This window comes from Pungitius pungitius, chromosome 6 (genome assembly GCF_949316345.1).
Source record: "Pungitius pungitius chromosome 6, fPunPun2.1, whole genome shotgun sequence".
Classification (NCBI taxonomy): Eukaryota; Metazoa; Chordata; class Actinopteri; order Perciformes; family Gasterosteidae; genus Pungitius; species Pungitius pungitius.
The window spans coordinates 13,797,135-13,811,514 of record NC_084905.1 but is presented as its reverse complement, the minus strand read 5'-3'; the positions used below and the strand labels follow the sequence as shown (position 1 = coordinate 13,811,514).

The 14,380-nt window shown below is 40.2% G+C and overlaps 1 protein-coding gene across 7 annotated transcripts in view; it reads right to left on the bottom strand.

Annotated features, from left to right (window-relative positions):
- Window positions 1-1,113: 1,113 nt before the first annotated feature.
- The window catches only part of pclob (piccolo presynaptic cytomatrix protein b), a 57,298-nt gene continuing 44,031 nt past the window's right edge, over window positions 1,114-14,380 (bottom strand). For 4 of the 7 annotated variants that reach the window (XM_037451574.2, XM_037451579.2, XM_037451580.2 and 1 more), the window contains 16 exons: window positions 14,219-14,344; window positions 13,455-13,563; window positions 13,177-13,244; window positions 12,832-13,073; window positions 11,951-11,998; window positions 11,729-11,859; window positions 10,802-10,828; window positions 10,301-10,394; window positions 9,454-9,525; window positions 8,891-9,188; window positions 8,497-8,691; window positions 6,387-6,528; window positions 6,224-6,282; window positions 5,387-5,524; window positions 5,111-5,256; window positions 1,114-4,106 (listed from right to left, as the gene is read on the bottom strand). In XM_037451574.2, coding sequence (XP_037307471.2) covers window positions 3,963-4,106; window positions 5,111-5,256; window positions 5,387-5,524; window positions 6,224-6,282; window positions 6,387-6,528; window positions 8,497-8,691; window positions 8,891-9,188; window positions 9,454-9,525; window positions 10,301-10,394; window positions 10,802-10,828; window positions 11,729-11,859; window positions 11,951-11,998; window positions 12,832-13,073; window positions 13,177-13,244; window positions 13,455-13,563; window positions 14,219-14,344 — 2,039 coding nt within the window. In that variant the 3' untranslated portion in view covers window positions 1,114-3,962. The remainder of the gene's footprint in view (window positions 4,107-5,110; window positions 5,257-5,386; window positions 5,525-6,223; window positions 6,283-6,386; window positions 6,529-8,496; window positions 8,692-8,890; window positions 9,189-9,453; window positions 9,526-10,300; window positions 10,395-10,801; window positions 10,829-11,728; window positions 11,860-11,950; window positions 11,999-12,831; window positions 13,074-13,176; window positions 13,245-13,454; window positions 13,564-14,218; window positions 14,345-14,380) is intronic. The other 3 variants (XM_037451576.2, XM_037451581.2, XM_037451577.2) reach the window with 2 other exon arrangements.

Sequence of the window (14,380 nt, the reverse complement as noted above, 5' to 3'; positions counted from 1 at the left end):
GCAGGCAAGGTCAGCAACGGGGGTCCGTGAGTGTGATTGGGCTGACGAAGTGAATGTGCCCGAGCAGGTGTACAGAATAAACTGATTACGTGGAGTGAGGCGGGTGTGGAGCTGAACTGTGACACCCGTGCTCACACAATGGCGCTGCCTCAATGACGCTGTGCACATTTGAGGGACAAACTTTTAAACCCCACCCGTGTGAGACTACACAATTATTTGAATAATCTAAGTTTCTGTTGGATTAATCAACCGAAGAAAACAATACGAATAAATACATCCAATTTAGTTTCAATGAACAGAAAAGCTCAAATAAACAATTCCATTTGGATTCAGGAATTGCCATTTCATTTCACACCATGTAACAGATGTAACAGACGTCCAAAACAGATCCCAATACATAAATTATATAAAAATAGGACTGTGATACAACCAATATGAGTCCAGAACCCAGGTGCTCCTCTCTACAGTAAGTTTAAGATGTTATCTTGATTCAAGTGTGCCTCTCTTCGAATTACAGGTAAATGATGCATCACAAACACCAAGCAGAGACATGCTGTATGGTTCCAGATAAAAATACTCTCGCTTTAAACTAAAAAGAAGGAAAGCAGAGTATGCAAGGCACAGGGTGTTTAGTATTTTTAGTCAAAGATGGTAGAAGCTGTTGAAAAATGGCCAGTAAATGAATGAAATAGGACTTATTTACTGACACGTGGCAGCAAGACTAGGTCTGTTTCTCTGTATGCAGCTCCATTAATACAAGTGTACCTTTACAGTAATCTATTTGGAACCTACCTTACATAACTTGTCTGGGTGGCTATTTGTGGAGCACAGAGGCAGAATCCACTGGAAGCTGGAGTTGAAAACCCAAATGCATGAACCCTCCGGTAGTGTGTATTAATAAATTATGATCAAATTGTAAAATATACGAAAATGAGGTGTTGAAGACGGGTTACATTCTTACTCTGAATCAGGTCTATTCAAAAGATATCTTTAGCAGCATCTAGTGATAATGATAAGAACGCACATTGCTTTGTCGTTTTTGTATACCATAAAAAGTCCCTTCGATCTTTCTGTTTTATGAATAATAAAAAAAAACAAGCTCAACCCTGCATGTGTAATATAGCTCTTCTTGATATTTATTCTTTAGACTCAGGGGAAACAGCTGATTTTACAGCACAATTTGCATATTATCTCAACACATCCTGTGTACAACCACAAAACCATAACATTAGAGTCTTTGTTTTACACCGAGTGAAAAACAAAACCATTTTACAAGCATATTTCTTTACAGTCAGCATACAGAAAAATCTATACATATCGTGTCTCTTTTTAAACATAATCTGTATGCAAAATATCTGGACAAACCATCAACAAAACATGCAACACCCAAAACACAAAGTCTCAGACAACTATTGAAGTTGAATAGATTTTTTTCCCCTTTGAGTTGTTTCAGCGGGACATGGTTGCACATATAGTCATTGGTTGACACCACATTTTTTGATAACACAGTCAACTCCCCTTATACAACTACACACATTGCTGTACAGTTATACGTCTTCTGTGATTTTTTTTCAACACTCACATGCTCAAACTTTGGACAATATAAACATTCAATCTTTGTAGAAAATAAACACTTTATGTACACATGTCAAAGGACTTGAGTCACATTCACACCCCTCAAAACAACAACAACAAATAGATGGATTCACAAATACAGGCAACATCTGATCTGAACAAACAGTAATTAGCATGAGGGAAGTCTAATGAAACACGAGGGGTTAAACAGTCATGACGGAGAATTTAGGGAACATGTCTTATTAACCGTACTTTGTACACAGACTGGTAGGTACACTATGAGCATGATGTAGTAAGTTTTATCTTTCCCCAGATTGTGCGGTTACTTTAGGGACCCGAACGTGTCTCCTTCGTTTTCTTTTGCCACATAAATACAAAATTGCACCATACTATTTCTGACACCAAATACACCCGATCCAGCTAATTTCAGTGCAGAAACACAAACCACATAATCTTCCATGTCATGACAGTTAAAATGAGACAAAAAGGTAAAATAATATAAAGTGCACAAGCTCCAAGTAAATGCTAACATGTGTTAACAATTCATATTAAAATCAGTAAAAAATCAATTCATTTAATATTTTCTTTCAGGGATGTACAAATTAAAGTTATTTTCTATAAGACATACTTTTTTTTTTTTACAGATATAACATTTAATTCCAAAAAAGCAAATGCATTTAAACACATCTAAGTTGCATAGAATTAAGAACCAATGAAGTTTGAAAACAATCTTGGCACAGCAAAATAAAAGATCAACAAAGCTCCCTTTCTTATTATTTTCCCTCTTTTTGCTCTCCTTTTAAACAACAACGCAGTGCCGTCTGGTTCTAGGTGTTTCTGTTGTTTGCTCTTTTATATTAATTCTTTAAAAAAATTGCATCAGCCCTGTGATATGTCTAAATACACCAACAGTAATGAGGGTCACGAGTATTTTTTCATTCTGTAGATATGACAGCAACATGTTTTAAGATGAATACATTTTCTCCTTCTCCTCCAGTGAGCCTGGGGGAGTATTTTGGTCACAGGCAGTGAGAATGGCTGGTTCACTGTGTTGCTGCATAAAAACCGCCGAAGGACTTCTACAGCACAGCCAGACACACCGAGAACCCTTGATATTGGACTTGTTGGAACATTTTATCTTGATTTTGAATATTTTTAGGTAAAACCAAGGAGGTAATGACCCACATGTGGTTCTGTAACAACATTGGAGGCAACACAGAAAGAGATATTTCAGCACACTCTGAGACACTACAACAGCCCGAACGTAAAATCCTATCATTCCCTGTAATTGGCATGTAACATTCAACACAGCAACTTATTCATTTTATTGTGGTTTAAACCTGTGAGTAAAATGTGAATTTGTCACTGTATTTTCAGATGTGCTATCCATCACACCTCTGTTGAATATCGAATGGTTCATCAGTGTGATGAGTGGACGGAAGGAGCTACATCTTCGAGCTCACATAGGCCCACGTTCACATAGAGTCTATAAAGACTGCCTCCACCATAGACTAACGTAGCCTACTGGATTGTCGGTGCGCCACCACAGCCTCAATTAAAGGGCAGGTGTCAATATGTTATTATATATTATCTAGTTACAACAGAACATCTCTTATAGTGTATAGTGTATTTCGATATATTGTGCATCTGATATCTATGTATATTATATAAACATCACGCTGTACAATAGGGTTCTCTGATAGGCCTGGAATCTGCATGTGTGATATATACAGTCTGTGGTGCTGTACATTCTTTTCTTTACCCCATAGCAAAAGTAATCTGGCCGTCTATTTGTACCTTTTTTTTTTGTCTCTTTTTCATGATACTGAAAGACGATAGTACACAAACACTATGCATTCCTTCATCATTTAACACTTCAAGAATACCGAAGTCCACACAAATTACAAACGTCATTTTTAAATTACAATAATTACTCTCATATGAAGAAAACACATTTCAGTCGATGATCAAAGTAAAACCGTCTTTCCCTCGGTTAGATATGTTAGCTCAGTTGCGCAGCACCAAAACAACAAAGTTAAAGTGGATTATGTAATTAAAACAATGGTTCAATTTCAAAGTGTCTGCTCAGTGTATTTCAGTGGCTGCTGTGGCATTCTCCTGTTTGCATCACTCGAGCCAGCTGACACTTGACACGAAGAAAAGGAGGACATGTGTGCTGGCAGTGTTGGACTGATAATGAAGTGGTATTATTGTGATAGCACATAATTCCGTCCTTTTCAACTATAAACAAAAGAAGTTAATTGGATGGATCTTTTCATTTTACCTTCATGCCCCATTCTTTGTCCCATACTCATGTTTTTGTCAAGTGGAATCTCTGAACAAGTACATTCTGGCTTCACCTTCATCTCGTCTTTTTGGTGTGGCGCTCAGGCGTTGGTTTGAGTGGAGCTGACAAACAACTTGTGCCAGCTGACCACTCTCTTCCTCATGTCCACCTTGTCCAGCCAGATGTAGGCTTCCCCAATCAGGGTCTTCTTCATGAACTTTCCTCCGTTGGATACCAAGAAAAGCTGGACACACAATTGAGAGGGAAGAAGATTCAACATGGCTTACACTGTTGTTATTTTATCCTATATGTGTGCGATTTGTACAACCACCCATCCATTCCATTTTGAAAAGTGCACCGGTAAAGTCTGATCTGTTGATGGATATGTATATTTCAGATAAATAATAAGAAACAAAGCAAAGCCTTTTTAATAATATTAATATAGCATTAATCTAAAAAAAGGTCATAGATTTTAATTTATATATATCTAGCACATTACACTTAATTCTCCCTTCAACTTTGGTTAAAAACAAGTCACTGTCACGGTTTGGCCTCGCTTCCTGTTTTAGTTGGAAGTTTCATGTCTCTTGTGGTCCTGGGTTAACTTCACTTCCCGCCTTGTCCTGTGATTGCATGATTGATTCCACCTGTGTCCAATCACCTGCACCTCCCTTGTGTATTTAAGCCCTGTGTGCCTGTTGTCCCCTGTCGCGTCATTGTTTCCTGTCACATCACGTTGGAGCACGCTTCTGTTTTCGTGGAAATAAAGAACACTATTCGTAAGAACCCTGCGCCTGAGTCCTTTAAACCCCGTCGGCCTGCACCAGCGCCATGCCGCGTGACAGTCACTGAGCATCAGATTTGCCAGTATTTAGTCAAATGCAACAGTCTGTATTGAATTAGGCTTTTATTAAATTGACCGGCTACGTTTAGACGCTTGTGTCCTGCACCCTTCAGGACGTTCAATCTCCCATGAGACAGCAGAGCAGTTTATAAAACTCACCTTAATGATGTTTAAGCTCCCGGTTTATTCACTTACAATGAGATGCTGGATGCAAACAAAACTGGACTACCTAGCTAAATACCCCACAAATTACTGCAAATCCATTATCAAGTCTGTGTGATTAATAGGCCAACCCCATGTGTAAAAAATTCAAATGAAACATGAACCAATTGAAGCAATGTGACTCATGTTGGACAGATCTAGTTCCACATTTTGCATCTTTCTCATTTGGTGGCCTGCTTTACCTGTATGGAGTGTCCAGTTGAATTGAGGGGGAATCTGAAGGTCTCATTGAAAGACGGCTCTCTGTCGTGTCGACAGACTCTGGTCTTCTTCTTAATGATCCTCTTCTGAGTGGCTACATTGACCACATACAACTTCACGTACAGATCTGATGGCATAAAAGAGGAATCATCAGTATGGATCAGTGAACCTGCAGACTACTTTTGGTTTCTAAAAAAGCACACCGAAATACTTGCACTCATGCATGTGCACGAGTGGGCTACACTCTACTTGCAGACCTGGTAGGTGGTCGGGACTTTTGAACTTGTAGGTGATGTTTCTGCATTGAAGGATCTCCAAGACCAGTTGGTCCCCTTCTGTTTTTACTTCCTTTTTGAGAGCCACCTTGATCTCCCCCATTACTTGTGTTTTACCACCTTAAAGTGAACATGAAAGAGAGATGTTGGGGATATATTGTTAGAAAAAGATTGTTATTTCAATATGTATTTTCTTTGGATCGCCTTGGCTAAACTCTGCTAAGTAATTGAAGGCAGTTTCCCACACAATTATTTCAAGTATTTAATAATTACACATAACTAAATCTGGACTCGCAGCAGGATGATAATTAGGGAATGTCTACACAGTTACACATGAGTTGTATTTACTGTTATATGTCTCCATTGACATTTATGAAGACAGGCTGAGTTAAATGTTGTAAAATGAGTCACCAGTCACCATGCAAAAGACGTCCACATTTTATGTAACAGCAGCCAAGCTCTACAACCTATGCTGCAATCTCTTTTGTTCCTAACTGTAATTGGAGATGGACGGGAGACACCATGACACCTGAGCTACATGAAATGTAGACATAGTTATGACAATGGGTAGGATACTGTGACATCCACATTACCTCCACAATCACAAGCCCTGCATGAAGGTAAATATTGTTTCTAGACCATAAGCACTTCACTGAGCCTTTAAATCCATAATTAAAATAAGTCATTATGAAAATACAGTGAAGGTGGTTAAAAGCATGTCTCAGTAAATAAAGTATTAAACAATGTTGTTATACATAGTGCCCAGCAGGGGGAGACCTAAAATCAAGTAACAACTAAAAGGACAATTCTTGAACTTGCCTTCGTTTTCTGGGGTCACTATTTGGTTTTTGTCCGTGCCGTTTGGAATAGTCTTACCGCTGTGGAAAAAGAAAAGATATGAGCATCATCAGACCTATTTAATAAGCATTTGATGCATTGCCATCACGATGATGTAATAGGAAGACCCTACAAATGGTCTTACAAGCGTGGCACTTGAAAAATGGCACTGTCCACTCCAATGACTGTCCCCTCTTCCCCGTCCAGACCTCCATAGGCGTCTCCAACAAGACTCGGGGCAGACAGCACCACAGACCCTGACACATCACCAAGTCGATGTCCTGGTCCTGAGGGTGGCAGGAGTGAGCGTGACGGTAAGGAAATAATAACTCTCTCTCTGCCTCGATCTAGTTTCTTATCCATCTGAACATTCATTTGTGATCATTTGAACACAGCAGCAAACCATGAGCGTCTTTACGGACTCAGTTTTTACCACACACGCATACATGTCCAACAGAAACACTTCACACCCCCAGCTATCACCCACCGACAGTGACACTGTCTGCCACACATAATGTGACTAAGCATCACATAACCGCGTATCAGGGCGGGGACGAATCAGCGTAGATGACAGCGTGTCCTTGGATTTAGAAGTGTGGTAGAAATGACCTCGGTTAGCTCATGAAGATCACAACAAGACATACATGAAGCTCGCTGAGTTTAATTCACACATGAAAAACGAGTTTAGGGTGAACAAATATTCATGTTATCTCATAGATTTCATTATTAGATTATTATATATCGGGTCATGGCTGCTGTTTAGTTATGCTCTTACATAAGGCAGATCAGTTCAGGGAATATGTGAAGTGTTTCTGTCTCGGCTGAAGGTGGACACATACTTTCATAATATCAACGTCATACATTTGCTACAAAACAATGGCAAATACTAGTTCTATTATGTCTGAAACATAAGCTATATAGGCCATAACAAAAACATAATGCCTTGAATAAAAGAATAAACAAAACAAAACAGTACATGAACATGCACTCAGACACTCAGATTAACTAACATAAAAACAATGAGATTATCATTCTTTGTTACTTAAATTAATTAAACATTTGCTTATATGGCAATTTTGTTTTTATTCATTTTTATTTCTTTTTAGTAATATTGCATGAAGGTTAATAAATTAGGATCAATAATATTTAGCAGTACATCCTATGTTGCCTCACCTTCCCTCGACACTTCTGTTCCTCTCATGGTTAGCTGACCGCTTTACTCTCATTGGCCGGTGAGTGAGCATCCTGTTGACTTTTGAACCTCTTGGTGTGCCTGTGTTTCCTGGTTTGACTGCTTCAGTCTCAGATTTGTGTCTTTTAAGGCGGGAGGTTTTGGAGGGGATCGGGCGGGGAGGGGAGCCTGTGTGTCTGCATGTGTGTTTGTCACTTATCTAAGGGTTCATTCATATGGCACATGCATGCACACATGGAGAGACTGCAGCATCACAAAGTCCTCAGTGGCCAGGGAAGCTGCAACTGCATGCTTTAATATGTTTGACACTGGGCTACCTTGTCTCAGAAAAGGATGACAACATAGTCATTTATTGTCAGGACATCACACTAAAGATTTAGCATGAACACAACAGTGGATTTTGTTTAAATTGTGTTAATATGGTGCAAGACGTCAGGCACTACCATCCCACTTGGTTTCTATTCTGGGGTTGGAGATCTTCACACTTGGGTTCTATAGAAACCATATGCTAGGGATTGGCACATGCACAATTCACTTGGAAGTACTCTTATTGTGGACCTAAACCATTATACAAATGTTTTTTTCTTTAATTCTTCTGATGTGTAAATATCTGAATTATAATGCACCTTCACAACCTACTTAAGATTCTAAAAATAGGCATCAAGAAATGATAAATGAATGGGAAATGCAAAATATCACATGTGGGAAATTGCAGTGCACTTACTGTGCCAGACTTATAAAAATATAATTTAAGATTTAAATAAATAATTAAATAACCTTTTCACAGTTTTGTTATATCTACGTTATCTGTCTTTTTTTCCTTGGCGTTGTTTAGTGATTAGATTAATAAAATGAATTACTTTAAGGACAATATTAAACTAAGATTATTGATCAATTCAAATGACTTAGAGAAAGAGATGAGATGGGCAGAAGCCTAAGTTGAAATGTTAAGGAGGTGAAGGCTTCAGGTTTTTGTTAAACTAGGTATCTCAACAAAGCTCGCATGCACAGGAAAAAGGAAGCATGTCCCAGGAAGTGTATTATGGGTAAGGTTGGGATTTACTTGGTTGCAGGCGGGACTGTTGCACGGCAGCCTCGGCGGCAGCAATGGCTATCCCAGCGTCCTCAAGGTGGGCCTGAGTGACGCTGCTCTTGCTTTGGCTTCGGGAGGGGCCATGGGAGCGCAGTTGACCATCAGAGGAAGACTTGGAGCTGCCAGGGCTGCTGTGGGACTTTTCCAAAGGCATCATCTGCATGTCTGGGGGGAGAAGAAATAGATGGTAAATAAATGCAGATGCATCCACCGTGTCAGCAGCATTTATTTGTACTGCTCCCTTACTGTTCCATGTGTTCTAAACAGTTTATGACTAAGGATTAATACAATTCATTTAAATGATGGGACTTGAGTATCTGAATGTGTCCAAGTGTAATCCGGTTCTCACTGCTGTTTACTTTACCTTTGGACGGATCAGGGAAGATGCCATGGCTTCTGCTCTTGATCACAGAGTTCTTAGGTAAATCGTGACTCCCATCTGGTCCTTGACCCTGTCCAACGGCATGCCCAGTCCCCATCCCAGGGACTGACATATGGCCCAGGCTGTGTCCTTGACCATAACCCTGATCGGACCCAGACCCTGGGGGCCCTTGAGAAGCATGGTGGGCTTTGCTATGCTCAATGCTCTCACTCTGCTCCTTCAGAGGCAGCCAGCGAGGAGTGTTGTCTAGCTGAGCAGTGTTTGACAAGTTAATCAACACCTAAGACAACATTAACAAACACACAGACAGTGACAAGAGAAAGAGAGAGAAATATTCAAGACTCTATACTGAGGAACATAGGATTTTTTATAATATTTATAATCTGCAAAATAATAATAACGCATTGGCTAAGAAATTAGCACAAAAGAATAGCTCATCTTACTATAGAGATGAGGAAAAGCAGCGGATGCCTCTTTTGAGAAGTAAACACGAAATGCATTTGACATTTTTACCACACTTTTAATAAGATTGCAAAAGCACTCACTTCTCCGAGGAAGTCATTTGAGGAGGATCTGTCGTAGTCCCACACTGTCACCTCCAGCGTCTTTTTCTTTAACTGAATATTAAAAGGAAGAATGAGAGAGAAGGGCACATATTTTGATGAAGGATTGTGTGCATGTATGTGTGATGGAGATAAATGAGCACGTTTGAGCACATTTTTAGACCTAGTTTATTTGTATATGTGGAGGAAGCAAAAAACAGACATGAATGCAAGACCACAATATAAGTGTCATCTAATGTCATAAGAAAGGAACCGAGTAAATCTATTTACATTAGATTGTGTTTGTTCCACTACATCGCATGAGTGCATAAACTTGTGAATGTATATTTGTATACAGGAACGTGTGGGAGGAGATGGAAATACATCTCTGGGAGGGTGTGTTCAAGCAAACAAAGCAGCAGGATTTAATGGCCGGCAGTTTCTGGCTGATTAACAGGAGCTGGAGGAGCCAATCTGCTCCCCCACCCCTAAAGCTGGTGCCCTCATCCCTCTCCGTGGTAATTATACTTTGGGTGGTGTCTCTGTCACTAACCCCACTATCAGCAAACACAGACACTCACAAATAACACAAACATGATTACAAAGTTTCCATCACTCTTTTTGTTAAAATGACACACAATTAGGCTGCCTGTAATGAGACTGTGTGAGAGCAGTAATGACGGTTGTTAACTTTAGTGTTGGTAGTGCTGATAAAAGGTTAAAACAGCCCCACGGACATGACATGAGGACAGAAATCTTAAGTGTGTTAGACATCCACTTAACCTAAACTGACACATGCAAAAGGCAAACAAAGTGTGTTGTGTTCTGTTATTGTCATGCTGAATTTTACCTGCTCCAAATGAATGTTCTTGTAGATGACAGTCTGGTTCCATTCTGGGTTCATGGTCTTCTGGGCATATTTGGTCCTTCTTTTGTTATCAGCACTGATAAGTCATGATATTCAGAATGATTGGTTGTGAGTAATAAATCAAAATGTATCTTTCCTGCCTGACCCCATGGAAAACATTCACCAAACTATGATGTACTCAATAAATGTGGACTCAGTAGATGCTCAATAGATGCAAATGTAGTTTTTCTTGAAATTGTCTTGGATGCTTTCACAAAATGATAAAAAAAATACTTCAGCAATAGAGACTGTGAAAATCTAAAGGTGAGAGGCGTGGAGAGAAAAGAGGCAATGACAGGAGTGTTCTTAAACACCATGAAATAGAGCGGACAACTGGACGAACAACAAAGGCCACAACAAAAGGATGGAAAAACACTTGGGAGACATAAGTTACAGAAAGAAAAACATAACACCAACGGAAAGCAAAGATCAGCACCACACTACCTTGCATTCTGGACAACCATGACTTGGCTGAGGGAGTCCAGAAGAGGAAGAGGAGGGCGGATATCACAAACAAGAAAAGCAAAAACACAAAAAACAGTCAGAGAAGCTCAGAGAGCTCAAAGAAAAGCCAGTAAAGGATAGAGAGCTGAGGCAATCAACATTCTGGGTGCAGGGTGTGTCTCTCTTTTTGTGCCCAAGCAATGTGTGTGACGCAAGACCGAAAAAACCTCACAATGATTACAACTGGTTCATGGGTGAATGCCTAATTCACTGATCTGAGGGCTGTGGACTATTCATGTCTGACAAATATATTTCTAAATACTCTTCAAATGAAACACCAGGGGGACCAAAGTTCTCTTCTGCAGAGCTTTCAGTTCCAACCAGTGCCGGGTGTAACAGAGAAGGCTAGTAATCTCATAAACATGTCCAATGGGGTCATTATCTAAGATTAGACGCTGTTACAGAGCAGACAAAGGCTGCATCCGTCCTTTCCCTTGCTATTCACAGACTCGGGATCAGGCAAGATACTATGGGATAATCTTGAAATGATCAATTCAGTCAAGCTGCAACTGTTAAATTCAGTCCAAATTAGGTGCGAGAGTCCTTGTGAATTCAACATATAGTATATTTACACACATGTATGTTGTCTGCGTCCAAGTAATTCAACAGCTTTGTACAAAGTTTAAAACACCCATCTATCAATTTATAGACGTTGAATCCAATGAAATAATCAATTAACCTACAAATGACTGCCTCATATCATCATGTCCAGTCTCATTCTCTCATACGAACTCGGGGTAGTTAGTCAGTTCCGTACGGGACAGTAAATATAAAGTCAGAAAGAAATAGGGGGAGAGAAAACAGGACAGACACAGATGCACAAAGGCAGACACAGACCAGACATTTGTGAGCACACTCAGAGCTCACCCTCTCCCCGGTAAGAGGTAGACTTTGACAAAAGGGTCAGAGTAACCGTCGTTGTCCCTCTGGGCCAGATTTCTAGCCTGCAGAACGTGGACGATCAGGTTTCCTAGGTTCCTGTCGTAGTTGATCTGCAGCTAAAGAAAAACAAGTGGTGGAGGCTGCGTGAGAACGAGCAGACTACAGCCGGACACATTTATCTGGGACTTTATGGCAGTGTTTCAATACCTGAATTTCTCCAGTGATGAGATGAGGTGTCCTCATTGCTTCAATTGGCTTCAAGAAAAAATGAATAGAAGAGCATGAAATGATGACCGTTGCATTACCTGACTTTAAAAGAAAATCTCCTAACAGACTTATCGGATTATGATTTTGTAAATGGTGCTCTGACTTCGCTCCTGTCAGCTTACAGATGGAATAGGTTTTCCATGCAGAAAATAAGCCAAGTAATGCTATTTCAATGGATCTACGCTATATCTAGCTTAGGGGACGTTTCACTATTGGAGCTGGGTAATTGATTTATAAGTCCTTCAGTGAAATTCCAGAACAATTATTTGAGGTAAAAACAGGTTGATTTTGGGTTGAGTTTTATTTATTTCAAAAGTACAAAAAATGAAAATGATCTTTTGTACACAGGAGAAATCAGCATTTGGTATTATATAATACATCCTCTTTTTTCTATTAGTGGGACAGTGGTAAAATAATCTAACTTTGATTCCAATGAGGCACTTAAAGCATTTAAATCCAAATGCATGTGTGAAGAACACACATACCCAGGGTCATGAACTGCACCATAGCTTATTATATCTTCTTTAATGAGCCTGTCACTATTTTAATGACTAAAGCCACACTGTTTTACCTTCCCATGCGTGGAGTGTCAGTATGCATGATATAATACCGAAAGAGTGTATGCAGGGTTGCACTGTCCTGTGCTCAAATTAGATCCAGACTACTATTCATTCAAAATGGATTTACCTTTTACACATTGTATCGACCTTTGAACTTTGAACTAATTCTCCCCTTTCTTTATCCCTTCTTGTCATCACACTGTATACTCTTTACAACTGAAGATCCGATCTGAGCTGAAGCAGTAAGATGCCCGTTGCTACCTTGTGCCGTTGTTTCTTATTTATGGCAGGAGATGCGGGCTGGCCCGGGCTTGGCACACCACTGGAGGCAGCCGATCCAGGACCTGAGTGCAGGAGGGCAGATCGCTCAAGTGCAGAGAGGACACCTAAATCCCCAGTCCCAAGCCCCGCCCCACACATTCCAGGAGCGAGCTGCTGGGAAACCTTCTGCAGTTCTGCCGCCAACTGCATCGGATCCACCCCAGGGGAACGCTGCCCACCTGCTGAGACAAATGTGAATAGTATTTTACCTTGTAATTATGTGAAATCGGTACAATGATTCATGCATGCATGCATGCAGACTTATCAACAAATCTGTGCACATACCAGCCTTAAGCTGGACATGGTGCTCCAGGGCTTGTGGGTGCTCAAGGTCAGACAGCATATTAAGGTCGCTGTTGGGATGCATACAGGACATGTATAATGGAGTATCATCCAGTGTTTTTCAGCAACAATAATTCAGACAGTGATATTTTTCCGATGGAGTGAAGAAGGAAAAGGAGGGAGGAGAGTGTACATGTGTGCAGTTATGTACAGTATGTTGCAGCTAAACATGATGTAGTCTCAGTGGAACTGAGGGGTGAATGATGACAGATGTAACTCACAGTCTCACACAGAGCTCCGCCTCAGCACATGGCTGGCCCATGATGCATTGCACTTCTTCATAAGTCTTTCCAGTCAGAGGGATTCCGTTCCACTCCAACACCTGCATCCCTGTGGTGAGATAAAGGCAGGCAGAAACATTTAGAGCCAAATTGTAATATCAATTACCACACAATATGTAATATGATTACCTTTAGACACTCCCACAGCAGAAGAAATGCTCTAATGTGTAGTCTACCCAGTGGGGATCTAATATTTCCTATTTGGTTGTGGTTTTGAATCATTACAGGATTACACACACAGCACGTCAACATGAAAATCCAGCTAGACAAACATTATTATTCATTTTTTTTCTCAAACATATAATAACAGGAAATGCATCTCAATTAGTAGCATTAAGAAGCTTCACTTAAAAGACGAAATCTGGTTTGCATATTAGACTTCTGCTTCCGTAGCAGTTCACCAGCTGCTGTTACAATAAAAGCTTGATTTCATCTCTGTATACTTCTTCATGAAATGCTCATCTCACTGTGCACCTGAAGCCAAGTTCATTGAAACATACACATATTTCAATCAACATACGTTTGAACAATGCCACACATGCAAATATTCCGATTTCTTTATTACGACCAATAATGCCATTTAGGTGAGTTAACAGGCTTTCACTTAGTTTGGGTGTGTTGTCTTGGGTGAAATAAGCCAAATAAGCCATTTGGGGCAGATAAACACTAACTTATATTTTCTCCGTTGCTGATTTTCCTCTTACCCTCCACAACTTTTGTTGTTTGTTCTGCCACACCACCAGGGATAACCTTGGCAATGTAGGATCCAATCTGTCCTCGGCAACCCGGAACCTCCTTCCCACCTACCACACGGATCCCAAGACCGTTTCCTGAGGGGAAAATAAACAAGCAAATCCTTATTAGCT